The sequence below is a fragment of the Podarcis cretensis genome, assembly GCF_951804945.1.
Source record: "Podarcis cretensis genome assembly, chromosome: 13".
NCBI classification, from domain to species: Eukaryota; Metazoa; Chordata; class Lepidosauria; order Squamata; family Lacertidae; genus Podarcis; species Podarcis cretensis.
The window spans coordinates 57,093,390-57,117,770 of record NC_137182.1 but is presented as its reverse complement, the minus strand read 5'-3'; the positions used below and the strand labels follow the sequence as shown (position 1 = coordinate 57,117,770).

Sequence of the window (24,381 nt, the reverse complement as noted above, 5' to 3'; positions counted from 1 at the left end):
ATAAATTCCTGCTGTTGCAGGTAACCTCCCCCCCCCAATCATTCACTTCCTACAAACTTCACACACACTCACACTCACACACTACATACGCTACGCTTCTGTTATAAATTCATAGAAAATCAACTATACATCGGATTTGCACTGTTCCACTTTTATTTTACTCCATGAAGGAAGGACTACAAAATGGGGCAGGTTTGATACAGGGCAGCCATAATCCCTTCAGCATCCCAGCACATCCACAGGAGCCCTGCCCAGTTGCTATGCCAACCCTGATGGTCCCAGACAGAAGACAATCAAGATCACAAAGAACTTGCATATGGGAGTGGATTCAGCATGGACTGGAACAAAGGACAATGATCAGATCTTCCCTCTGGGGGCAGGAAACTGCCAACTCCCCTTTCTCTCCTGGAAGTGACTCATGGGGAGAGGGAAAGGGGGAACCAGCCAGGTGACAGGACACTCAGGTTACCACCAACTCCTCCCTCAACCCCTCCTTTCTGTGATGTATGTATCTGAGGGGTGGTCTTAGGTTACACCCCTTCTGTGATGTATGTATGATGTTTCTGGGGGTGGGCTTGATCTACAGGGTGGCAATTTCAAAAGTCTTTATAAGGTCTTGCACACCATTTTTCTGTGTCTTTCCTCTCTCTTGCAAGTGAGGGGAGACCCTGTTGCAACAGTCATAGAATCCTAGAGTTGGAAGAGACCACAAGGGCCATGGAGTCCAACCCCCTGCCAAGCAGGAAACACCATCAGAGCACTCCTGACATATGGTTGTCAAGCCTCTGCTTCAAGACCTCCAAAGAAGGAGACTCCACCACACTCCTTGGCAGCAAATTCCACTGTCAAACAGCTCTTACTGTCAGGAAGTTCTTCCTAATGTTTAGGTGGAATCTTCTTTCTTGTAGTTTGGATCCATTGCTCCGTGTCCGCTTCTCTGGAGCAGCAGAAAACAACCTTTCTCCCTCCTCTATGTGACATCCTTTTATATATTTGAACATGGCTATCATATCACCCCTTAACCTCCTCTTCTCCAGGCTAAACATGCCCAGCTCCCTTAGCCGTTCCTCATAAGGCATCGTTTCCAGGCCTTTGACCATTTGGGTTGCCCTCCTCTGGACACGTTCCAGTTTGTCAGTGTCCTTCTTGAACTGTGGTGCCCAGAACTGGACACAGTACTCCAGGTGAGGTCTGACCAGAGCAGAATACAGTGGCACTATTACTTCCCTTGATCTAGATGCTATACTCCTATTGATGCAGCCCAGAATTGCATTGGCTTTTTTAGCTGCCGCGTCACACTGTTGGCTCATGTCAATAAAGGCCAAGCCTACAGGCTGCTGTTTTGCTCCAATTTACTCTGGTTGGTGTCTTTACTTTTTGTCCAAGGGAGCCCTCGGATTTTTCCGGTAACATGCTGAGCTCCTCAGCTGGAGTGAAGCTTCCCCACCACCACCCGAGAATCAGGCAAGGGAGATATCGGGACTCCAGGCTTCGCATCCTTGGCAGAACTGTCTCCTCTGAGGGGAAATCTCTCTTCGTTACTCCGCCAACATTTTAAGAAACCGCACCAGAGTTTCTGAGCTCCTTTAGGCAGCTTCCAAATGCAAGAATTGTCAGATTAAAGGCATCTCTCTTCATGTCTGTGAATGTGGGTTCAGGCTGACACAAGTGGGAAGAGTTCCTGTCATTTCATAAAATGAAAATCAATTAAATGAATAATAATAATAATAATAATAATAATAGCTCCTGCCTCCTTTGCCTCAGCCTCCAGGCCACCATTTCCCTGCCAGATTCTGGCCTCTCTTCACCATCTTGGCCTGGGTTCTAGTCCCCCCAGCCCCTCCTCCTGGACTGCCATTCTTCTTCTTCTTCTTCTTCTTCTTATTATTATTATTATTATTATTATTTGAATTTGTAGACCTCCCCATAACTCTCTCTCCGGCCGGCTCTGCTCCGCTTGACCAGAGTCTCTGGGCTGAACTGATTATTTCCGTTTTCTCCCCTTTGGGACAAGAGAGTCCTTTCAAGACCAAACAGAAAGGCTTCTTCTTCTCTCCTTTTCCCCCCTGGCATTTGGGAATAATTTCTCCCTCTTCCCTGAGGGAATTCATTTCTCCCTTCTCTGCCCTCAGCTGCATCTCTTGTGCCAGAGGAGGGACATTTTTGGGGGGCCTCTTTTTAGGTCTCACTTTCTGCATCTTCCGCCCGAGTTTTGGCTCACAATACTTGACGTTTTCTCTTTTTCCTTGTCCCCCTTTTTCTGAATCTGTTTCCTTCAAAGCCTGAGCTTCTCTGTCAGGTTTTGGCTTCCTCCATTTTGTCCCTCGGAGGTTTTTCCCTCCGTTTCTGCTTCTGCCTGACTCTCTCTTCCCTTCAGGAGTCCTGGCTCACGGTGGGGCCTTCTCCCCACAGAACTCTCTTTCCCTCACAAAATAGACAACTTTCTGTAGTAATTCATTCTCCTTGTGGGTTTTCTTTCCTGTCATGACTCTTCCACCATTTGAGGCAAACCCTCCAGCTCTCTATGACTCCTATAGATATATATATTTTAACCAGCACAGGTTCTCTCTTGGTTTTGGTGTGAGGGAAACCTTAGATGCTTGGAGACTCAGGGAGACGTTGAACGGATAAGAAAGGTTTTAATTGCAAAACCAAGTTGGTAAAACAAAGAAGGGTCAGGAGTTGTGTCCTTTCAGGAAACAGTGAACTTATTAATGACACTAAACCTAAAGAGCTTTCAGGCCTTAAAACAAATTAGTAAATGCACAGCTTCTCTTGAACTTCCCTTGCTAAAAATCAAAGGTAGCTGCTCAACTTTCTAGAAGGTGAAATGCTTCACTCGTTCCTCTTTCCTCCCTCTCATTCCTTTACTCCGTTATGAGTTTAATCCTTTGGACGCAGCACAGCTTCCTTCTCTGCTTAAAACGGGGGCTCACTTTCCCTCACTCCCCCTCTCTCTTGGCAGAGCAAGGCATATGTGGCTCTGCAGGGGTTAAGCTGTGTAACACTACTATTAATAATAATAATAATAATAATAATAATAATAACCCACGCTTCCCCTTGTAAGTTCCCCGGGGAAGAGGACACCATTAAAACACAATTTTTTAAATCATTTAAAACAAGTTACAATGACAGAAAGAAACAGAGTTGTTCTTTTCCTGGCTTTTTAGCACTTTCCTACCCACAGGAACCTTGGCCTCACCCACTTGGCCCTCAGGGGCTTGGCCAGATCAGGATCTGGCCCTCAGAAGAAGAAAAAGGGACGTTGGAGATGCAAAGGGGTAGAAAACGAGACAGAAGCAGAAAAGAAATGTGCCCTCAAGTGGGGTTGGGAAGGAGAGCAACCCTTGAGGAGCCCAGGATGAGGACCCTCAATAGAGACTAGTGTCCATATATTATTTATACCCCACCCATCTGGCTGGGTATCCCCAGCCACTCTGGGCGGCTTCCAGCAAAATATTAAAATACAATAATTCATCAAATATTCCACACTTGGAACAAATGATTCACTTCTCCATCACCGTTCTGCTTCTATCCCTGGGCTGAAAACACTGAGAGGCAGGAGCCAATAGGCTGATTCGTCTCACAGAAACCCCTTCATTTGCCTCCACTTTTGGCCTGGTCAGTTTCCCCCTAGGAGGGCGAGAGGATTTCTTCTTCTCCTTCCTTTTTTTCTTACAGAAAGCTCAGAGTCTGGCCTGTGGTGCAGTCCAGCCCTGGTTCCTAGCAAGACTCATCCACACTTGCTCAGAGAACCTTTCTATTCTCCTGACAGCGGGTCAATTTTATAACAGAACAATATATTTGCTTTGCAGTATTTGCCAGCACCTCTAAACCAGACAGGCAGAACTTGGCCAAAGAAAAACTGGATTCCTTCCTAAAGATGGATGAGCAAGGCTCAGCTGGCCCTGGAGCAGGAAGAGGCCATGCTATGGAAACGGGGAGCAGTGAGGGATTCTGGGAAAGCTCTGGGCAGAAGATCCTGGGAGAGGAGGACACCCTTTGCTCAGAGGTGCAGAGCCAGCAGTTGAGACAGTTCTGCTCCCAGGAGGCCAAAGGACCTCGAGAAGTTTGCAGCCAACTCTACCACCTTGACCATCAATGGCTGAAGCCAGAAAGGCACACGAAAGCTGAGATGCTGGACCTGGTGATCTTGGAGCAGTTCCTGGCTGTCCTTCCAGCGGAGATGGAGAGCTGGGTGAGGGAATGCGGAGCAGAGACCAGTTCCCAGGCAGTGGCCCTGGCCGAAGGTTTCCTCCTGAGTCAGGCAGAGGAGAAGAAGCAGGTGAGAGAGACTTTGCTCTGGATACTCCCAAGGGGATCCAAGGAGGGAGAAGATCCTAAAAAACTCTCCTAGTTGCTCATCCTTTTTCCTTTTTTAACCCTTGTCCCCATTGTCTGTTTGGAATCCTTGTTTCTCTTTCAGGAAAATGATCTGTTTGTGGAAATGGGTCCTGATTCCTCTGAGGCAGAGAGGACCCCGTTGGACACCAGAGAGAGTTCACTAGGTAAGGAGGAAGTAGTTTCTTCTCAGTTGGGTCACATTCTGTGGGTTTCGAAGTGATTCCATGGGCTCTTTTCATCATTTTGGGGGAAGACACTTAGGTCCAGGAGCCCAGAGGAGGGGAGGTGTAATTTTGCACAACTAAACTATGAAATGGGTAGAAACACTGAAATGCACTCAGCAGGTGAGGCTTTCTCTCCAAGAGAAGCATGCTCTCATGGTTCCCACTTACCTTTGTCTCTCGCAGGTGACGGAATTATACTGGCAGAACTGGCAAGACCTCCTCCTCCATCTTTTCTGGGTGATGGAGGGGAAGGAGCGGCTGAGGAACTGGATCAGGTAAGGGGAAGGAGCCTTTGGGGGAAAGGGGCTGAGGGGGGAGGCAACCAGGGTGTCTCTGGGGGCCAAACAAATCTGTCCTCTTCTTTGCTTCTGTCGTAACTGTCCTTAAGAAAGAGAACATTTTTCTGCTGAGTATAACGAACAACCAGCTCACCTTAACTCTCCTTCTGAATGTCACTAGTATTTATCACTAGTTGCTATTTTATTTGTCAATTTATTGTGAAATGCTAAAATAGGCTTCTATGGAATCGAGAAACAATAAAAAACTGCAGCCAGGATTCACCTAATGAGCCCCATCCACTGCAGAAAGGGGCTTTGTCCTCCCTGTGGCCCCCATGCGCCCCTTGAAGTTGGCATCAATCACAATGAAATACCAATAAAACAATTCCATTGAGACATTAAAAAGAGCATCTCTACTTAAAATCTGCAGCAAAATATTCCCATGAAATCAACAGAGCAAATGTGTAGTAGTTAATCTTTATGCAATCTAAGAGGAGGAACTTTCCCTTTTGCTTTTAGGGTCCAGTGTGCTTTGAAGATGTCTCTGTTTGTTTCAAAGAGGAGGAGTGGGCATTGCTGGATCCTGACCAGAGAGCTCTGCATAAGGAAGTCATGGAGGAGAATCGTGGGACCATAGATTCTCTTGGTATAGCTCATATTATTACAACATCTGTTTCAAAATTCCATGCATATATCTCTGTGTGATGAAGCTCCTAGATTTTGATGGATTTTGACAGCGCCACCTACAGCATCTGGGATTCTCGCACCCACACAATTTACCTTGAATGGAGGCTATTGTCTGTTTTGCCTGTGAATATTCTTCCACCACTTAAGCCTTTTAAAACAAGGATCAGGCTGGTCTGAGCGCTGCCCAGGCCTTTTAAAATTGTAGGCTTCCTGAATATTTAGGAAAGTGGAAGTAGCTTCTGAACAGGCTTTTTGAATTTCAATTTCCCATATTTTTCGCACCATAACACTCAGTCCCCCCCCCCTTAAAAGGTAAAGGGAAATGTGTGTGCGCGTTATGGAGCGAATGCAGGCGGGAAGAGCTGCTCTTGCTGGCTTTTCGTCGAGGTGGGAGAAGGGAGGCAGCCTCTCTTCCTCCGTGTCTGCCTGCTCTATGGCTTTTTGGCGAGGTGACTTTATAGTCTGATGGGCTGACTGTAATTCAAGCAAAGGGAGAGCCGCTTACACACATGTAAGAGGCTCTTACTCTGCTTTCTTTACAATGAGCTGGAAGGAGGGACAAAGAGGGCATCCCCTTCCGTCCCTCCCCCAGCACCTCACCGGTAAATTCAAACAAAGCGGCTTACAAGGCTCGTGTCCCTGAGTCTCCTCCTCCTCTTTTTGCTCCGGTTCGAGGCAAGGCAGCTGCACAAATGTGAGCTCCCCCTCTCTCTTCCTTCCCTCCCTCTTCCAACTTCAAAAAATATTGGGGGGCGGCCAGGTAAGCCCCACCTCACATACCACAATGGGGGGTGGGGGATGACTCCCTCAAATATTTAATGGGGGGTGAAGGCACCTAGGCCCATAGGAGTTGGCTGCTTTGCCTAGGACAAATGTGAGCTCTCCATCTCTCTTCCCTCCCTCCCTCTTCCAATTTCAATAAAATATTGGGGGGGGGGCAGGTACAGGTAAGCCCCATCTCACAGACTGCAATGGATCTCAAGACAAAGTACATGCACACTGGTACCTTATATGAATGGCAATGCCCATCAGCATGGGGAGAGGATGACTCCCTCAAATATTAATGGGGGGGTGAAGGCACCTAGGCCTATAGGAGTTGGCTGCCTTGCCTAGGACAAATGTGAGCTCCCCCCCTCTCTTCCTTCATCACTGTATTGGAGATACCATACATTACTGACGGTTCCTTCATCATTTTCTTGCAGAAAACTGTATTTTATTGCAGAAAACATCCCCCGTTCTGATAAGGATGATAAAGCAGAGAAGACTAGCATATAAGATTCCTTTTAAACTAGAGGTAGTAAAATATGCTAAGGAGCATGGAAACAGAGCAGCAGAGAGACATTTTGGACCACCTCCAACTGAAAAAACGATAAGAGGTTGGAGGAAACAGGAGGATCAGCTGCAAAAAGCAGATAAAAGCAAGCACACTTTTCGTGGACATGCTGCAAAGTGGCCACAGATGGACATTGCCATGAAAGAATGGATCACAAAACAGCGGAATAAAGGCTTCACAGTCTCTACAAAAATGATAATATATGAAGCCAAACGCATTGCTTTAGAGAAAGGCATTCACGATTTTACTGGCTCACCATCATGGTGCCACAGATTTATGAAGCGATGTGGCCTTGCTATGCGCACCAAAACTAGAATTGCATAAAAAATGCCAGAAGAATATGAATCTAAGATTCTGTCTTTTCATAAATTTGTAATTGATGCTAGGAAGAGAAATGGATTTGAAATTGGCCAGATTGGGAATATGGATGAAGTCCCGCTAACCTTTGATGTGCTATCTAATAGGACTGTTGATCTGAAAGGTGCCAAAACTATTGCTGTGAAAACCTCTGGACATGAGAAAACCCATTACACGGTTGTGTTGTCTTGCTGTGCAGACGGCCCCGAATTGCCACCCATGTTAATTTTCAAAAAGAAAACATTTCCAAAAAAAGTGATTCCAAGAGGAATTGCTGTACATGTTCATGAGAAAGGATGGATGGACGAAAATGGAATGAGAGTATGGGTTGAAAAAGTGTGGTCCAAACGTCCTGGAGGGCTTTTGAAAAAACCTGGACCAGTTTAGAGCACATATTAGCGAAACTACAAAAAAGTGCTTTAAAGAAGCGAAAACTCATCTAGCTGTAATTCCTGGAGGTCTTACCAGCCAGTTGCAACCTCTCGACATTTCCATCAACAAGCAATTTAAGGTCTTTATGTGAGAAGAGTGGAACAAATGGATGGCTGCTGGTAATCATGATCTAACACCCACTGGACGAATGAAGAGGCCCACTATCACTCAGGTTTGTGAATGGGTGAAAACATCATGGCACTCGGTGAAGGAGGAAATCGTTCCACAGTCATTCAAAAAATGTGGCATTAGCAATGCTTTGGATGCAAAAGAAGCTGACATTTTATATGAAGATAGTGAAGAAAGTGATGTCAGTGGTTATGAGCAACTGAGCTTCCTAAATTCTGACTCTAGCAATGATGAGTTCTTGGGGTTCACAGAAGACTAGAAGAGTTATTGAACCTAAAATTCTCTCTTCATTTGTTAATGACAGTGATGATGGTTCTTAATGCCACTGTTGACTGCTGTTCACTTTACATGGTTGTAATATGATTCTGATATACCGGTTGTTTATTAAATAGTTTAGTACAACATTTGATTCAGAATATTTTTTTTCTTGTTTTCCTCCTCTAAAAACTATGTGCGTGTTATAGAGCGAAAAATACGGTGTGTCAGTCAACAAAGGCAGTGAATTCTGCAGTAAGAAATCTAACTTCAGTTCTTCCTTTATCACAGGTGTTCATTAGCGTTATTCAATAATTGGCAACTCCATTTTTTCCTCTTTGAATAATACTTTTTATTCAGTTTAGAAAACTTTAACAAATTAACTTCAAATTCAATATATGCTTCTTTTACCAAAAAACAACAACAGCGAGGTGACTTCTTCCCTCATTTCCGTGGTGCTTTCATTCCCATTTTTTCCTGCTGCTGATATATATCAAACTATATCTAATACATATTTCATCCATTACATTTATTATCATTTCCAATCCGCTGCTCATGATTCCAATCCTGCCCATGATTTCATTTGACTAAAATTCTTTCTCAGATATTCCAAAAAGGGTTTCTGCTCTTCAGTAAAAAGTTTGGTCTCTCACTCTTGCTCTCAACTTTGCCAATTTTGCATACTCCAATGTTTTTACAAGCCATTCCTCTTTGTTTCTTCTTTCCAGTTCTGTGCATATAAAGTGTTGCTGTGTACAAAAATAGTTTAATCATATTCTTCAGGACATTTGTCCCCAATATCCCTAAAAGAAAAGCTTCAGGTTTTTGAAAATTACCAATTCTTACATCTTCTTCATTTCATGATATATCATTACAGTGGTACCTCGGGTTAAGAACTTAATTCGTTCCAGAGGCCCGTTCTTAACCTGAAACTGTTCTTAACCTGAAGCACCACTTTAGCTAATGGGGCCTCCCACTGCCGCTGCGCGATTTCTGTTCTCATCCCGAAGCCAAGTTCTTAACCCGAGGTACTATTTCTGGGTTAGCAGAGTCTGTAACCTGAAGCATCTGTAACCTGAGGTTCCACTATATAATCCTTTGTCCATCTGTTGCAAGGTGGCTTTGGAAGTGGGTTTGAAGAATTCTATCCTTGATTTTTCTTGAGCAGAACTGAACCAAACAAACTCCTGGTAGTTTCTTTGTGCTTGCAAACGCCAACTTTATACAGAAAACTTAGATTATCTCCTCTGCTTCCATCTGAAGGAATTCCACCAACTGTTTCACCAGTTTCTCTTGGATTTTAATCACCTAGTTCCAGGATCCCACAGAATATCAAAAAGGACTCCATTGCATTTCCAAAACTTCCATTTGATCTGACAGCAGCTCTCCTTCTGTCACTTCTCCTGCATTGTCTCTACTTGCTTCTTGGTTTCACGATTCCCATAAGAAAGCTTATTAGCAGTCTCTCCCACTGAAGCAGTTCTTTTGGTTAACTCCTGGATGTTACAAGAAAGTTGGGATATTGCATTGGAATTTGCCTCCAATGTCAACTTGATTGCTATCCATGTTTCATTTACCGTAAATCCATTGCTGCCTTGTCAATGTTGCTGTTACAGATGTTGCCCTCTGTGAGGCTGGCTGGTTCAGGTTTTGTTTTTTGTTTGGTTCTGGTCATCTTAGTACTGTAATTCACTTCTATAATCCATGCTTAAACAACAGTCCTTCTGGGACAAGTTTTGTTCTGCAGATCTCTCTCATTCAGACATAACATTTCAGCCTGCTCCGTCCCACCGTGCACCTCCACTCTGCTGGCAATATTCCAAGCTCTCTCTCTCTTTATATGGCAAAGTCAAATTGTACCCAGTCCCCTTTTGGATTCTAGTGTTCTTTATTCCATTAGCCACAAGGATTGGGTAGTATTATCCCAAGGAATTTATAGCTTTGTAATTTATAGCTTTTTTTTTTACTTCTTTCACTCTTTTCTTCACACACCAGCAGCCAGAATTTTCCCCTGCAGCTGCTGCCCACCCTTTATGGTAAAGTGTCTTTAAATTTAAGTCAAATTAAGTCCAATTTATAAGGAAGTCAGCCACTTACACGATTGCCTCTGAGCCTTCTCAGTAATTGAGTCAGAAATGTTTTTGCCAGTGCCTTGCCTCTCAACCAGCCTGGAACAGGGGCCTCCAACTTCCCCCAAGCAGGCAGAGGCAGAGAAACGGGCTTGTCACCCTGCTACACTCAGGGTCTTAAGGAATGTTTGCCTTCGCTACCCCAATTTCTGCATCTGAGAATTCCCCAAGTTCAGAGAAGCTGCTCTTGTGATCATGGCTGACCTGGAAGTACAATTATTCCTGAGGCTCTAATCCATTTCTCTGTTCATTGCAGGTGGTGATGAATTAGAAATTCAGAACAAGGGAGACCAAGACAAAGTTCACACAGTGGAGAAACCCTATACATATCTGGAGTCTGGCAAGAGCTTCAGTCAGAGTTCCTATTCCACTTCCCATCAAAGAACTCATACAGGGGAGAGACCACATCAGTGCTTGGAGTGTGGAAAGAGCTTTACTAAGCAGGTGATTCTCACCACCCACCTAAAAATTCATACAGGGGAGAAATCATATCAGTGCTTGCACTGTGCAAGGAACTTCAGAACAAAGCAAAATTTCACTTCCCATCAAAGAACTCATAGTGGGGAGAAACCACATCAGTGCTTGGAATGTGGAAAGAGCTTCAGTAGAAAGGAATATCTCACTTCCCATCTAAGAATTCATATGGGCCAGAAACCATATCAATGCTTGGAATGTGGAAAGAGTTTCAGTTGGAAAAAGAGTCTTACTTCCCATCAAAGAATTCATACAGGTGAGGAACCATATCAGTGCTTAGACTGTGGAAGGAACTTCAAAACAAAGCAACATCTCACTTACCATCAAAGAACTCATAGTGGGGATAAACCATATCAGTGTGTGGAATGTGGAAAGAGCTTCAGTCAGCACTCCAGTCTCAGTTCTCATGAAAGAATTCATACAGGGGAGAAACCATATCAGTGCCTGGAATGCGGAAAGAGCTTCATTTGGAAAGATAGTTTCATTTCTCATGAAAGAATTCATGCAGGGGAGAAGCCATATAAATGTGTGGAATGTGGAAAGAGCTTCAGTCACAGATCTCATCTCACTTCCCATCAAAGAATTCATACAGGGGAGAAACCACATCAGTGCTTGGAGTGTGGAAAGAGCTTCAGTCACAGATCTCATCTCACTATCCATCAAAGAATTCATACAGGGGAGAAACCACATCAGTGCTTGGAGTGTGGAAGGAGCTTCAGTCAGAAGGTGAGTCTCACCACCCATCTAAATATTCATACAGGGGAGAAGCCATATCAGTGCTCAGACTGTGGAAGGAACTTCAGAACAAAGCAACAACTCACTTACCATCAAATAACCCATAGTGGGGAGAAGCCATATCAGTGCGCGGAATGTGGAAAGAGCTTCATTCGGAAGTACCGTCTCACTTCCCATCAAAGAATTCATGCAGGGGAGAAACCACATCAATGCTTGGAATGTGGAAAGAGCTTCATTCACAAGGTCAGTCTCACTTTCCATCAAAGAATTCATACAGGGGAGAAGCCACATCAGTGCTTGGACTGTGCAAGGAACTTCACGTCAAAGGCAGCTCTCTCTTACCATCGAATAACTCACAGTGGGGACAAACCATATCAGTGCTCAGACTGTGGAAGGAACTTCAGAACAAAGCAACATCTCACTTCCCATCAAAGAACTCATAGTGGAGAGAAGCCATATCAGTGCGTGGAATGTGGAAAGAGCTTCACTCGGGGGGATACTCTCACTTCCCATCGAAGAATTCATACAGGGGAGAAACCACATCAGTGCTTGGAATGTGGAAAAAGCTTCATACAAAAGACGAGTCTCACTTCCCATCGAAGAATTCATACAGGGGAGAAACCACATCAGTGCTTGGAATGTGGAAAGAGGTTCAGGCAGAGAATCAGTCTTATTTCCCATCAAAGGATTCATACAGGGGAGAAAGCACATTAGTGCTTGGAATGTGGAAAGAGCTTCACCTGTAAGGAAAGTCTTATTTCCCATCAAAGATCACACAGCAGGGAAAATAGCAGAATAATAACATTGTAGTGTTGGAAGGGGCTGTGTTAGTCATCTAGTACAGGAATCTCAGCTAAAGCATCAATGACGTATAACCATCTAATCTCTTATTAAAAACCTCCAAGGAAGGAGATGACACCTCATAGGAATCTGTTCCACTGCTGAGCAGCTTATACCACCAGAAGCTTCCTCCTGATATTGAGTCGGAATCTCATTTTTGGTAACTTGAATGCATTGGTTCAGGTCTTACCTTCCAGAACAGGAGAAAACAAGCTTGCTGCGTCTTGCCTGGGACAGTCCTCTAGATATTTGAAGACTGCTATTCTGTTTTCTCCCAGTTTCCTCTTTTCCAGGCTAAACATATCCATTCCCTCAACTGTTCCACTTAAGGCTTTGTTTCCAGCTTGTCAGTATCCTATTCAAATTGTGACACCCAAAACAAGACACAGCACTCCAGACGTGGTCTGACCAAGGAAGAAGATAACAGTACTGTGACTTCCCTTGATCTGGACACGCGGCTTCTGTTGATTGCGCCCTTGGATAGCATTAGCTTTCTTTGCTGCTGCGTCACACTTTTGACTCATGTTTAGCTTTAGTTCTGCTAACACTCCTGGATCGTTTTCACATGTACTACTGGGAATCCAGATGTCCCCCCTCTTATACATTTCCTGATTATACCTGCCTATATGCAGAACCTGACATTTGTCCTTACTGAAATTCCTTTATGGCGTTTAAAGGCCACCTTTTTCTCCAGGGAGCTCCCGGTGGTGTCACATGGCTCTTGCCCTCCTGATTTAACACGGACAATAATCCTGTGCGGTTGGTTAGGCTGTGATGCAGTGCCTGGTCCCCAGGGTCACCCAGCTAAGTAGGGATTTGAATCCAGGTCTCTCAGATCTGAGCCTTTAACCACTATGCCACACTTGTTCTCTAGTGAGACTCTCAGAAACTTCATGTGCATGTGTGTCTCCTTAAAGCTCAGTTGTGATGTTCTGGTGTTTGAATTTAAAGTTATATACACCTATAGCAAAATAATTAACGTAACAGAAGTAAGTACAGTATACTAGAAGATTTATGGTAAAGTTGGCTAGGGAGGGGGAGTTTGGAATGCTGGGGGTGAGAGGTGATTGGCTGGGAGTTTAAAGGGGTTTGAATGACGACAACATAACAATCATGACTTTGGGTAATTAAACATTCTGTGTCCTTTTAAATGTGCATGTGGGAAGGGGGGATTTTTGTTTTGATTTTGTTCTTGTTTTTATTCTGTATTTTGTGTTTTTGTTCTGTGGTTTTGTGCTGTGAACTGCCCGATATCTTCAGATGAAGGGTCATATACAATTTTTAAAAATAAATACTAAAAAGTAGTCATAAGCAATAAAACATAAAAAAGACCAACCACGGTGAACCATTTCCACATAAATCCCAAGGAGCTAAAAAACAGAGATGCAAAAAACCTGACAGCTACGAACTTCTATGGCACATTCACCCCTGGGTGGACCACACACGTCCCCGGAGATTAAATCTAGCACCCTGGCACTTCTCTTTTCAGTGAGTGGCGGGAAAGACGGTTTACTCAGTAATGCAACTTACACACTTGGTTGTCCCCAAGCGCAGAGTTCTGGGTCTGCTTCGTCCTTCTGGCTTTGGTGTGCCATGTCTGCAGTCTGGATTTATGAGAGATTAGTCTCATAGGCCCTCTTCATCAAATGCGTTTCTGCACACACCTGGCCATCTTTGGTCACTGGCCAGGTTGCAATTCAATCTTCAGCTCGGACAATTAGTACATAGTCTAAGAGATGCCAGTGGTTTGACAGAGGGTGCCTCCAAGATGTTGTAAATTTATTATTTTGTCGAAAGAGTGTGTTGGTAATAACAAGGTAGTGCGCTGCACATATCGTCAAAAGTAAGATTGTGTTCTCGTTGCTGTTGCCAATTCCTCCTTTCCCAATATTCCCAGGCCCCAGATTGAAATCTCACCCAACTCTTCCATTTAAATCACCCAGGAGGATAATTTGATCCTCCTTAGGTGTCTCGGATAGGACGGTAACCAGCTGGGAGTATAAATCTTCTTTAATGTCTTCATCAGCATCCAGTGTTGGTGGATAAGCGCTTAGACTAGTAGCCTGTTGGTTTCTGGTGAGTTTTATTCAAAGTGTGAGACATATATATGACACTCTCCACATGGTTATCTCTTCATTGACTGTTTGGCTTTCAGTTTGGGGTCCCTGAACCTCTACTGTATCTCTTTATGGCTTCTCCATTTGCAATTGGAATATGGCCATCCCCACTCACAGTTTAAGATTGTCCAGGCCGCCAAGTAAATCTTCATCCTAACACATATATGAAGAACATCCATAATCGAGCAACCATTGGTTTAAGTTCTTTTTTTCTTTTTGTATCGCATCTGTTCGCAGCTAGATGCTTCTGTTGCAAAAGAAGATTGCTTTCTTGATCTCTGCTTCTCTGATTTGGATTTGGTTGCTAAAATGAAGGGGATTTTGCCGGTTTGGAGCTTCACAAAATCGGGATATGTGTCCCTCTTTGTTATATCTGAAGCAAACGACTCTTTGGGATGGAGCCTTGGCTCTCTTGTGAGACTGTGACATGTATTTTGAATCACTGGAATTTCCATTCTTGCCTGGAGTGATTGCTCTTTTCTCAGATGGCCAATGACATCTGAAATTCTATCCAGAATAATAGACACTGCTAGGTCATTCTGCTGTTCCCATCTCCTTATTGAAGCTGCACCTCCTTTTTCTTCCCAGATAGAATTCCTGGTGTTATGTATTGAAATTCTGACCCTGGCCACCAGGGGTATTTTGTGTGTGTGTGTGTGTATAGTTTTCACTCAGGTCCACCTCAGTTAATTTAGGTGGGAGACCCTGGGTTGTTGTTACAATGTTGACAGCTGGCTGCCTATAAAACTGTTTTCAGTTTAGTTCAGTTCCAGCTTACTTACAAAGAACTACAGTGGTACCTTGGGTTAAATACTTAATTCGTTCCGGAGGTCTGTACTTAACCTGAAACTGTTCTTAACCTGGAGCACCACTTTAGCTCATGGGGCCTCCTGCTGCTGCCGTGCCGCTGCTGTGTGATTTCTGTTCTTAACCTGAAGCACTATTTCTGGGTTAGTGGAGTCTGTAACCTGAAGCGTATGTAACCCGAGGTACCACTGCACTTGGAGAAATCTCTGTGTCGTCTGCTATATCCACCCACTATTTAATTCCTCCCTCTCTCTCTCTCAGTCTGGCTTCCATTCCTCTCTTCTACAGAATTAAACTACTCTGGGGGAGGCAATCTGGGCAATCAGCAATGGGCTTCTGGCTACCCCGAGGAATAAGGTATTCCTAAACCATAAAATGTTCTGGAAGCTCCCAGCCTGAGGGAGGCAGTGGAAGACAGGAGGGCCTGGCGCGCTCAGGTCCAGGGGTCGCGAAGATCCATAAAAGAAAATCTTCCGCGTCCCAAGGGTTAAAAGCAACTGACCTGCCTTCCTAGAGGGGAAGGGAAATCCTGCGGGAGGGGGCAGGTCCTCCAGAGCAAGGAGAGAGAAAGCGCAGAGGGAGAACTGGGGAGCTCAGCGCTCCAAGGGTTAAGAGGAACCGAGCTGGGTTCCTAGAGGGGACAGGAAACAGTGGGCGAGGAGGCAGGTCCTCCGGAGCCAAGGAGGGGGCTCTGGTCGCCTGTGCAGCTTCTGCCTGAGGTAAGTCTCCTCTCTCCCCCCCCAGAGGGGGCAGAGGGGGTGCAGGGGGGACCCCAAGTCCAGGGAGGAGGAGAAGAAGCTTCTGGTGGCTTCATGCAGGAGAGGGGCTCTTGCGCCCCAGTCCTGCCGGGGGGCTTCCCATTCAGGCCCCTGGGGGGTGGCCCCTGTGAGAATCATAGGAACATGGAATCGTAGAGTTGGAAGGGAGCCCGAGGGTCATCTAGCCCAACCCCCTGCAAAGCAGGAATCTCTGCTTCCCTGAAGGATTCTAAGCAGAGTTTGGATGTCCAGCTCTCAAGGATGTGTGAGCTGAGATTCCTACATTGCAGGGATCATAGAATCCTAGAGTTGGAAGAGACCACAAGGGCCATCGAGTCCAACCCCCTGCCAAGCAGGAAACCCCATCAGAGCACTCCTGACATATGGTTGTCAAGCCTCTGCTTAAAGACCTCCAAAGAAGGAGACTCCACCACACTCCTGGGCAGCAAATTCCACTGTCAAACAGCTCTTACTGTCAGGAAGTTCTTCCTAATGTTTAGGTGGAATCTTCTTTCTTGTAGTTTGGAGCCATTGCTCCGTGTCCGCTTCTCTGGAGCAGCAGAAAACAACCTTTCTCCCTCCTCTATGTGACATCCTTTTATATATTTGAACATGGCTATCATATCACCCCTTAACCTCCTCTTCTCCAGGCTAAACATGCCCAGCTCCCTTAGCTGTTCCTCATAAGGCATCGTTTCCAGGCCTTTGACCATTTTGGTTGCCCTCCTCTGGACATGTTCCAGTTTGTCAGTGTCCTTCTTGAACTGTGGTGCCCAGAACTGGACACAGTACTCCAGGTGGGGTCTGACCAGAGCAGAATCCAGTGGCACTATGACTTCCCTTGATCTAGATGCTATACTCCTATTGATGCAGCCCAGAATTGCATTGGCTTTTTTAGCTGCCGCGTCACACTGTTGGCTCATGTCAAGTTTGTGGTCAACCAAGACTCCTAGATCCTTTTCACATGTACTGCTCTCAAGCCAGGTGTCCCCCATCTTGTATTTGTGCCTCTCATTTTTTTTGACCCCCAGTGTCCCTTCCAGCTCTGCAGTTCTGGGGTTCAGTGAAAGAAGCTTGTGGTGTGGGGCAGGCATCCGAGAGCTCCGTCAAGAGGGGAAGGGGGCAGGAAATTCCCCGAGAGAGGAACCGCCACCAGGCTGCCCTCTCTTTGGCCACCCAAAGCTCTTGAGTGTGGGGAAACCACCAAGAGGGCCCCTCTGCCCCCCCCCCTGAGCCCCCAAGGGGGGTGTAGAGAAGGAGGCCTTTCTTCAGATACTTGGGGGCCAAAAGGAACGGCTCCTGTGAGTCCCTTGAACTGGACCCAGAAGTGAATGAAATTAATAAAGAGAAGGAGCGCAGCCCATAATCTCTCAACTGCATTTTGCATTGCAATGATCCCATTGGAACCAGAGCATGGAATACCACGGCCTCCTCCTCTCGTCCCAAAGAGACTGGGGCTGGCAAACTCGCCAGAGCTGGAAGGGGGCAATGCTAGTCACTGAGAACCTCTAAGCAGATATGGTAGTGATGGGGTTATGCTATGCCACGTTGTTGTTAATTTAATTATTATAATTATTAATTACTCATCCTATTATTTACATGCGCTTCACCTTATGATTGCAACATTACAACACTATAGCAAAACAGTTTAAAACCACTTACAATCACAGAAATAAGGTGAATCCTACTGTACTTTCTTTTAGTGCTGTCCTTTGGTCCTGCCCACATGAAGTTTGGACTCACCCACTTGACCATCAAGGTGTTGCCAGATAATTCACATTCCGTGTAGGGGGACTAGATGATTTCTTCTTCTACCTTCTTCCTTTTTTCTTAAAGAAAGCTCAGGGTCTCGGCCCTGGTTCCTTCCAAGACTTGTCTACGCTTACTCAAGGAACCACCTTCTTCTACTTCCCGTCTATCCGTTTTCTAACAGAACAATGTCTTTCTTTGTAGAATTTGCCAGCACCTCACTTTCGGACGGACAGAACTTGGCAGAGGACCAAGGGGTTCCTTCTGATCTTTTGGAGACTTCCTGAGAGCTAAGATGCATGAGGAAGACTCAGCTGGCCCTGAAGCAGGAAGAGGCCAGGCTATGGAAACGGGGAGCAGTGGGGGATTCTGGGAAAGCTCTGTGCAGAAGATCTTGGGTGAGGAGCACACCCTTCGCTCAGAGGCGCAGAGCCGGCAGTTCAGCTGGTTCTGCTATCTGCAAGTCAAAGGACCCCGTGAGGTTTGCAGCCAACTCTACCACTTCTGCCATCAATGGCTGAAGCCAGAAAGGCACACGAAAGCTGAGATGCTGGACCTGGTGATCTTGGAGCAGTTCCTGGCTGTCCTTCCAGCGGAGATGGAGAGCTGGGTGAGGGAATGCGGAGCGGAGACCAGTTCCCAGGCAGTGGCCCTGGCCGAAGGTTTCCTCCTGAGTCAGGCAGAGGAGAGGAAGCAGGTGGAGAAGAAGCAGGTGAGAGAGACTTTCCTCTTAATTCTCCCAAGGAGCTCCAAACAGGAGGGAGAAGATCCCCAAATGCTAAAAAAAAGGGCCATCCTTTTTCGGAAAGCATCCAAGGAATGAGATGTGATATATCTGAAGTTTTTTTCCTCTGCCATTCCTTTTCTAACCCTTCCCCACATTCTCTAGTACAAATTCTTGTTGCTCTTTCAGGAAAGGGATCTGTTGGCAGAACCGGGTCCAGATTTCTTTGAGGCAGAGAGGACTTTGTTGGACACCAGAGAGAGGCCGCTGGGTAAGGAGGAAGGAAGTTTTTCTTCTTTTGATTCCATTCTGTTGATTCTGAAACTAATCTTTTGGGAGAAGCCACTTGGGGCCAAGAACCCAAAGGAGATGAGATATATTTGAACATAGCTAAAATATGAAATGGGGACAAACTCCCAAATGTACCCCTGAGAGAAGCATCCTGCACTCCTGTCTCCCCACTTCCCTTTGTCTCTCGCAGGTGAAAGAAGGATGCCGGCAAGACCTCCTCCTCCATCTCTTCTTTCTGGTGGAGGGGAAGCAGCGGCTGAGGAACCGGATCAGGTAAGGGGAAGGAGCCATGGGGGGGAGGAAGGATGAGGGGTGGGGCAGCCAGGGCGTTTCTGGGGGCAAATGAATCTCTCTCATGGTCTTTTTTCATCTGTCAAATATGGAAAACTGTCATTCTTGCACAGACAGAATGATTTGAAGATATCAACCTGGAGGTCCACCCATTTTCACTAAGATTCATACCCATCATTAAAAACAGTATGAAAGATTCCCAAAACATTAAATTATGCACCCACAGTCAAAATGTGCAGCAAACAAATTTGATTAATCCAATGCAGGCAGAAAGAGCAACGTGCAGTAAATACCGTATTTTTCGCTCTATACGACGCACTTTTTCCCCTCCAAAAATTAAGGGGAAATGTGTGTGCGTCCTATAGAGCGAATGCAGGCTGCGCCGCTAAGCCCAAAGGCAGAACAGGGAGACGGAGCGCTGCGGAGCGCTCCGTCTCGCTGTTCTAGCTTGGGGACGGCTGCACGCAAAGCCTCTCCAGGGCAGCGGGGTGCCTTCACCCCGCTGTCCTGCAGAGGCTAGCAAGGCTGTTCCCAAGCCAGAACAGCGAGACGGAGGGCTCCGTCTCACTCTTCTAGCTTGGGGACGGCTCTGCGCAAAGCCTCTGCAGGGCAGCGGGGCGCTGCGCTCCAAAGGCTTCAGGGATCTTTGAGGCTGGCGGTGGGGGGAAGCAGCCCCACACGCTCGGGTGAATGCACCTTGAATGCACCTTGTTTTAGAGGGGGAGAACAAGGGGGGGGATTTCCCTGTTCTCCCCCTCCTATGGTCTGGTGCGTCCTATGGTCCGGTGCATCCAATAGAGCGAAAAATACGGTAATCTTTATGTTGTGTAAGAGAAGGACCTTTTTTCTTTTAGGGTCCAGTTTGTTTTGAAGATGTCGCTGTTTGTTTCACGGCTGAGGAGTGGGCGTTGCTGGATCCTGCCCAGAGAGCTCTGCATCAGGAAGTCATGGAGGAGACTTGTAGGATCATGAATTCTCCCGGTAAGGTTCCCTGTTTGGTCATAATACTTGTTTTGAAATTCAGTCAATATTTTCATATCATAAACCTCCCAGATTTTGACGGATCTCAACTTTGCCACCTAGAGTGTCAGGAGATGTGTGTTAATCTGAATTCATGATATGGTTTATCTCTGTATGAGATTGACATAACTCTAATACAACACAAAAGCCTCCATGGGGTCCTGGTGGAAGCCTTATTCCCGCATCCTGAAAGGCATTCGGGAACATCCTGAGTTCACACACATCAGGCATTATCAAGACATGCAAATCTAGGGTTGCTCATTGCAGGATTCTCAGCTCCCCAGTGGGATCCACCCACCCCATGGCAAGGGGGTGTAAAGGCAGGTTGGAGACAGAGGTGTCTAGGTTCAGATCATTGCTCATGATCACAAGCCTTTCACCTTTTGGTTAAACGGTAACAGGATGACCAAAGATGGGCAAGGTGAGAAAGAGGCAGGAAGATCCTGACGGAATTACGCAAATTGTAGGAATCACTGTCCCCTCTTCCTTTTGTCAGGGGCTGGACTGAGGAGGAATGGTGAGGGCTGCCCCCCTTCTTCTGAACCTTCCCATGGGGAAGAAGACAGTATAGATTTAGAACCGTGGTTTGCAGATGGTCATAGTTCAGAGGCTGCAGAGGGGAGAAGCGGGGAAATATTGGAAGAGGAACAGCAGGAAGAAGAAACACTAGGGAGGGACAGCTGACAGACTCTGTGTCTTTGGAAAGCATTCTTGACCCCCTTCTCTCCCCTTTCCCATGATACACACTTTGCTGAATAAAATAGCCTCTTAAAACTGCCTTGCTTGCGTCCCAAACAACCTTTGAATTAACACCTTGGTTGCAATTAAGTTCAAAGTAATCATTAGTAATTTTCTTGCCTTTCTCTATGTCTTAACTTAGTCTGCATCATCTATGTGTTAATTTTTCTCCTTGGAATATAACTAGCATTGAATTGTGGTCTGAGAGTGATTTAATGCTCCTTTTTTATTGCTTTATTGAACTTAAAAAAGACATAACACAAAATCAAAACCATCCATAACAAATAAATATCAAATAATTGTCCGTATCTATTACACTGTATCCCTGTCTTCTTGACCTCCCGCCAGATCTAATGCTCCATTTCACCACAAAGGAAGCACTGTGTTGCCTTCTTCCCACAGCTCAGTTTCCTTTCATCCTTACAACTGATATTTATGGCCAATTATCCTTCAATTTAGATTACATTCTGAATCCTCTCAGTCTTTATTTCCTTTCCTTGTTATTTTATAAAAAGTGGCGGGTGGCAGGTTGGCTCTATATTGCCAGCATAGTCCATTCAAACACTAGTGCTTCCCCGCTTTCCCCTTCCTTTCTTCCTTTCAAATCACACGCAGACTCTGTTGTTGTTTGTTAATCTTAATCTTACTCCAACTTATTCCATCCTCACTTGTATATATTTCTTAAACCTGCATTCTGGAGAGGGTTGCCATATCATAAAATTAAAGCGAAAAACTCAAAATAAACAACCATGGGATTCTCTCCCCCAACCATCTCTCGCACAGAATGATATCTTATCTCAGTTCAAACCTTAAATCCATGCAGCTGAATGTACACAGATTGTAGTTGCATCTCCTCCTGCCCATGCCTTTACTTTAATTGCCAATTAACATCCAATTCGTAGGATGACCTCTGCTTCCAGAAAGAGAGTCAGGGTGGGGGGTGGGGGGTGGTTGCAGCAGACAAAGTGCTCCTGCCCCCAGTGCCTGCCTTCCATGGGGAACGAATGCCAGGCCACGGGGCCCTTTCCTCCCCTGCCCGGAGAGGAATCCAGAGAATGCTTTAACCCCACCATCCTCTTTATCTGCATTTCCCTGCGATGTTGAAGGAGTCACCCATTCCTGGCACAGACCGGAAACAGAAGCCAAATGCAGTTTAAAATGTTTACTGGGATGGATGTACCGTCTCCCATCTTGAATCTGTCACCTTCTTGACATTAGACATCACTTATCTGGGATGTGGCAGAATGGGAGGTGACATCGGGAGATTTCCCAGTATCGAATGGGCTCTCCCATGGAAGTTGGGGCAACCTTGTTTTCTGCTGCTGCTCTGGAGGGGAGGACCCAAGCCCAGTGGCTTCATGGTACAAGAAAGGAGATTCTGACTCAATCCTTGGACTTCTGTGGAAGATGCAGGACTCTCCTTCATTGGAGAACTTCAAGCAGAGCTGGGATGACTCTTCTGCCTCTGCAGAAGGAATCAGTGGTTGAGTGTGTAAGTTGAGATTCCTGCCTTTCAGGGTACAGGACAAGATCGCCCCGGGGGGTTCCCTTGCAACTCTCTCCTTCTCAGAAAGGGTTTCCTGCTTCCAGAGCCTTTTTCACACGAAGCTGTTCCTCCTGCTTCTGTATCTAAGGGAAGAAGCAGCTCAGCATGTCAGCCAAGAGGGTCCCCCAAAGAAAGCACCTCTGGGGGTACCTGACACACACAGCTAGTCCTGGGCTCCTGCTCTAGAGAAAGAAAACTCAGGGAGGGAGGGAGGGAAGGGTGCGCTGCTTACGCTCGTCATCTAAATCCTTTCAGTTCTTCCTCTCTCACAAGCGCTAATGAGCATTGTTCAACCCTGATGCTCTAATTCATCTCTCTGTTCATTTCAGGTGTTGAGGAATTAGAAATGAATAACAAGGGAAACCATGAGAAAATCCACACAGTGCAGAAGCCATGTCAGTCTTTGGAATGTGGAGATAACTTCACTAACAGCTCCGATTCCATGTCTCATCAAAATCCCATTTGGAATAAACCGTATCAGTGCTTGGAATGTGGAAAGAGCTTCAATAATAGCCGCTCCCTTGGGTCCCATCAAGGAATTCATACAGGGGAGAAACCCTATCAGTGCTTGGAATGTGGAAAGAGCTTCAATAATAGCCGCTCCCTTGGTTCCCATCAAAGAATTCATATAGGGGAGAAACCCTATCAGTGCTTGGAATGTGGAAAGAGCTTCAGTGAAAGCATCAAACTCGCTGCCCATCAAATAACTCATAAAGGGGAGAAACCATTTCAGTGCTTGGAATGTGGAAAGAGCTTTAGTCGACGTGACTCTTTCACTTTCCATCAAAGAACTCATACAGGGGAGAAACCCTATCAGTGCTTGGAATGTGGAAAGAGCTTCATTCACAAGGTCAGTCTCACTTCCCATCAAAGAATCCATACAGGGGAGAAACCCTATCAGTGCTTGAAATGTGGAAAGAGCTTCAGTATGAAGACCTATCTCACTTCCCATCAAAGAATTCATATAGGGGAGAAACCATATCAATGCTTGGAATGTGGAAAGAGCTTCAGTATGAAGACCTATCTCACTTCCCATCAAAGAGTTCATACAGGGGAGAAACCATATCAGTGTGTGGAATGTGGAAAGAGCTTCAATCACCGCTCCACCCTCAGTTCTCATGAAAGAATTCATACAGGGGAGAAACCCTATCAGTGCTTAGAATGTGGAAAGAGCTTCAGCAGGAAAGACCATCTCACTTCCCATGAAATAATTCATGCAGCGCAGAAACTATATCAGTCCTTAGAATGCACATTGGGCCTTCCTGCAAGAAGAGCGCTTCTGTGACATCAGAGAATTCACAGTGGGGGGAAACCATTTCAATGCCAAGAGTGCGGAAAGAGCTTCACCTTGAAGCAAACACTCACTTCCCATCAGAGAATTCATGTGATGGAGACACCCTAATAGTGCTTGAAATGTGGAAAAAGCTTCACCTGGAATGAAAGTTTCACTTCCCATCAAATAACTTGCAGCGGGGAATACGATAGAATTATAAGATTGTAGTGTTGGAAGGGACACTGAGGGTCATCTAGTCTAACCCCCTGGCAATGTTGTGAAGTAGTGCCTGATCCTCAAGGTTGCCCAGTGATCTTCATGGCTGAGAAGGGATTTTAGTAGTAGTAGTATTAGTAGTAGTAATTGTTGTGTTGTAGTTATTATATTTATACCCCACCCATCTGGCTGGGTTTCCTGAGCCACTATGGAGGGCTTCCAACAAACATATATATATATATATATATATATAAAATAATAAATCAAACATTAAAAATCTCCCTAAACAGGGCTGCCTTCAGATTTCTTCTAAAAGTTGTGTTGTTCTTTATCTCCTTGACATCTGATGGGGAGGGATGTTCCACAGGGCAGGTGCCACTGCTGAGAAGGCCCTCTGCCTGGTTCCCTGTAACTTCGCTTCTCGCAGTGAGGGAACTTCCAGAAAGCCCCCGGAGCTGGACCTCAGTGTCCAGACTGGACAATGGGGGTGGAGATGCTCCATCAGGTACACTGGGCTGAGACCATTTAGGGCTTTCAAGGTCAGCACCAACACTTTGAATTGTGCTCGGAAATGTACTAGGAGCCAATGTAGGTCATTCAGGTCTGGTGTTATATGGTCTCGGCGGCCGCTCCC

At 45.7% G+C, this 24,381-nt stretch overlaps 2 protein-coding genes and 1 long non-coding RNA gene across 4 annotated transcripts; 2 read left to right on the top strand and 1 right to left on the bottom strand.

The window, feature by feature from the left end:
• Positions 1-2,338: 2,338 nt before the first annotated feature.
• Positions 2,339-14,811, top strand: LOC307202125 (uncharacterized protein). Its single transcript, XM_079951819.1, has 6 exons — positions 2,339-2,802; positions 3,816-4,285; positions 4,427-4,508; positions 4,752-4,843; positions 5,366-5,492; positions 10,425-14,811. Exons 1-6 carry the CDS (start codon positions 2,715-2,717, stop codon positions 12,089-12,091), a joined length of 2,526 nt encoding a protein of 841 aa, XP_079807945.1. The 5' UTR covers positions 2,339-2,714; the 3' UTR covers positions 12,092-14,811.
• Positions 4,838-11,579, bottom strand: LOC307202377. The gene is made up of 3 exons (XR_013832866.1): positions 11,468-11,579; positions 10,964-11,086; positions 4,838-4,950 (listed from the first exon to the last, which is right to left on the bottom strand). It is a non-coding gene; the product is annotated as an uncharacterized lncRNA (long non-coding RNA).
• Positions 14,812-15,754: 943 nt separating the features above from the next.
• LOC307202181 (uncharacterized protein) lies at positions 15,755-24,004 on the top strand. Of its 2 annotated transcripts, none has more exons than XM_079951939.1 (6): positions 15,755-15,860; positions 17,853-18,345; positions 18,562-18,643; positions 18,854-18,936; positions 19,809-19,935; positions 22,588-24,004. In XM_079951939.1, the coding sequence occupies exons 2-6, from the start codon at positions 17,944-17,946 to the stop codon at positions 23,541-23,543; spliced, it is 1,650 nt and encodes a 549-aa protein (XP_079808065.1). In that variant the 5' UTR covers positions 15,755-15,860; positions 17,853-17,943; the 3' UTR covers positions 23,544-24,004. The 2 variants fall into 2 exon arrangements, with proteins under 2 accessions (XP_079808065.1, XP_079808064.1); XM_079951938.1 differs by having other exon boundaries at positions 17,853-18,360.
• The last annotated feature ends 377 nt before the right edge of the window (positions 24,005-24,381 follow it).

What these genes read in the sequence shown, in the direction of transcription:
- LOC307202125 (XM_079951819.1), top strand. Translation starts at nt 2,715, where the DNA reads ATGACACTAAACCTAAAGAGCTTTCAGGCCTTAAAACAAATTAGTAAA. An exon ending in TCCCTTGCTAAAAATCAAAG is followed by an intron (nt 2,803 to 3,815) that starts GTAGCTGCTCAA and finishes TTTGCTTTGCAG; the next exon opens with TATTTGCCAGCACCTCTAAA. An exon ending in CACCAGAGAGAGTTCACTAG is followed by an intron (nt 4,509 to 4,751) that starts GTAAGGAGGAAG and finishes TGTCTCTCGCAG; the next exon opens with GTGACGGAATTATACTGGCA.
- LOC307202181 (XM_079951938.1), top strand. Translation starts at nt 17,944, where the DNA reads ATGCATGAGGAAGACTCAGCTGGCCCTGAAGCAGGAAGAGGCCAGGCT. An exon ending in AGCAGGTGGAGAAGAAGCAG is followed by an intron (nt 18,361 to 18,561) that starts GTGAGAGAGACT and finishes TTGCTCTTTCAG; the next exon opens with GAAAGGGATCTGTTGGCAGA. An exon ending in CACCAGAGAGAGGCCGCTGG is followed by an intron (nt 18,644 to 18,853) that starts GTAAGGAGGAAG and finishes TGTCTCTCGCAG; the next exon opens with GTGAAAGAAGGATGCCGGCA.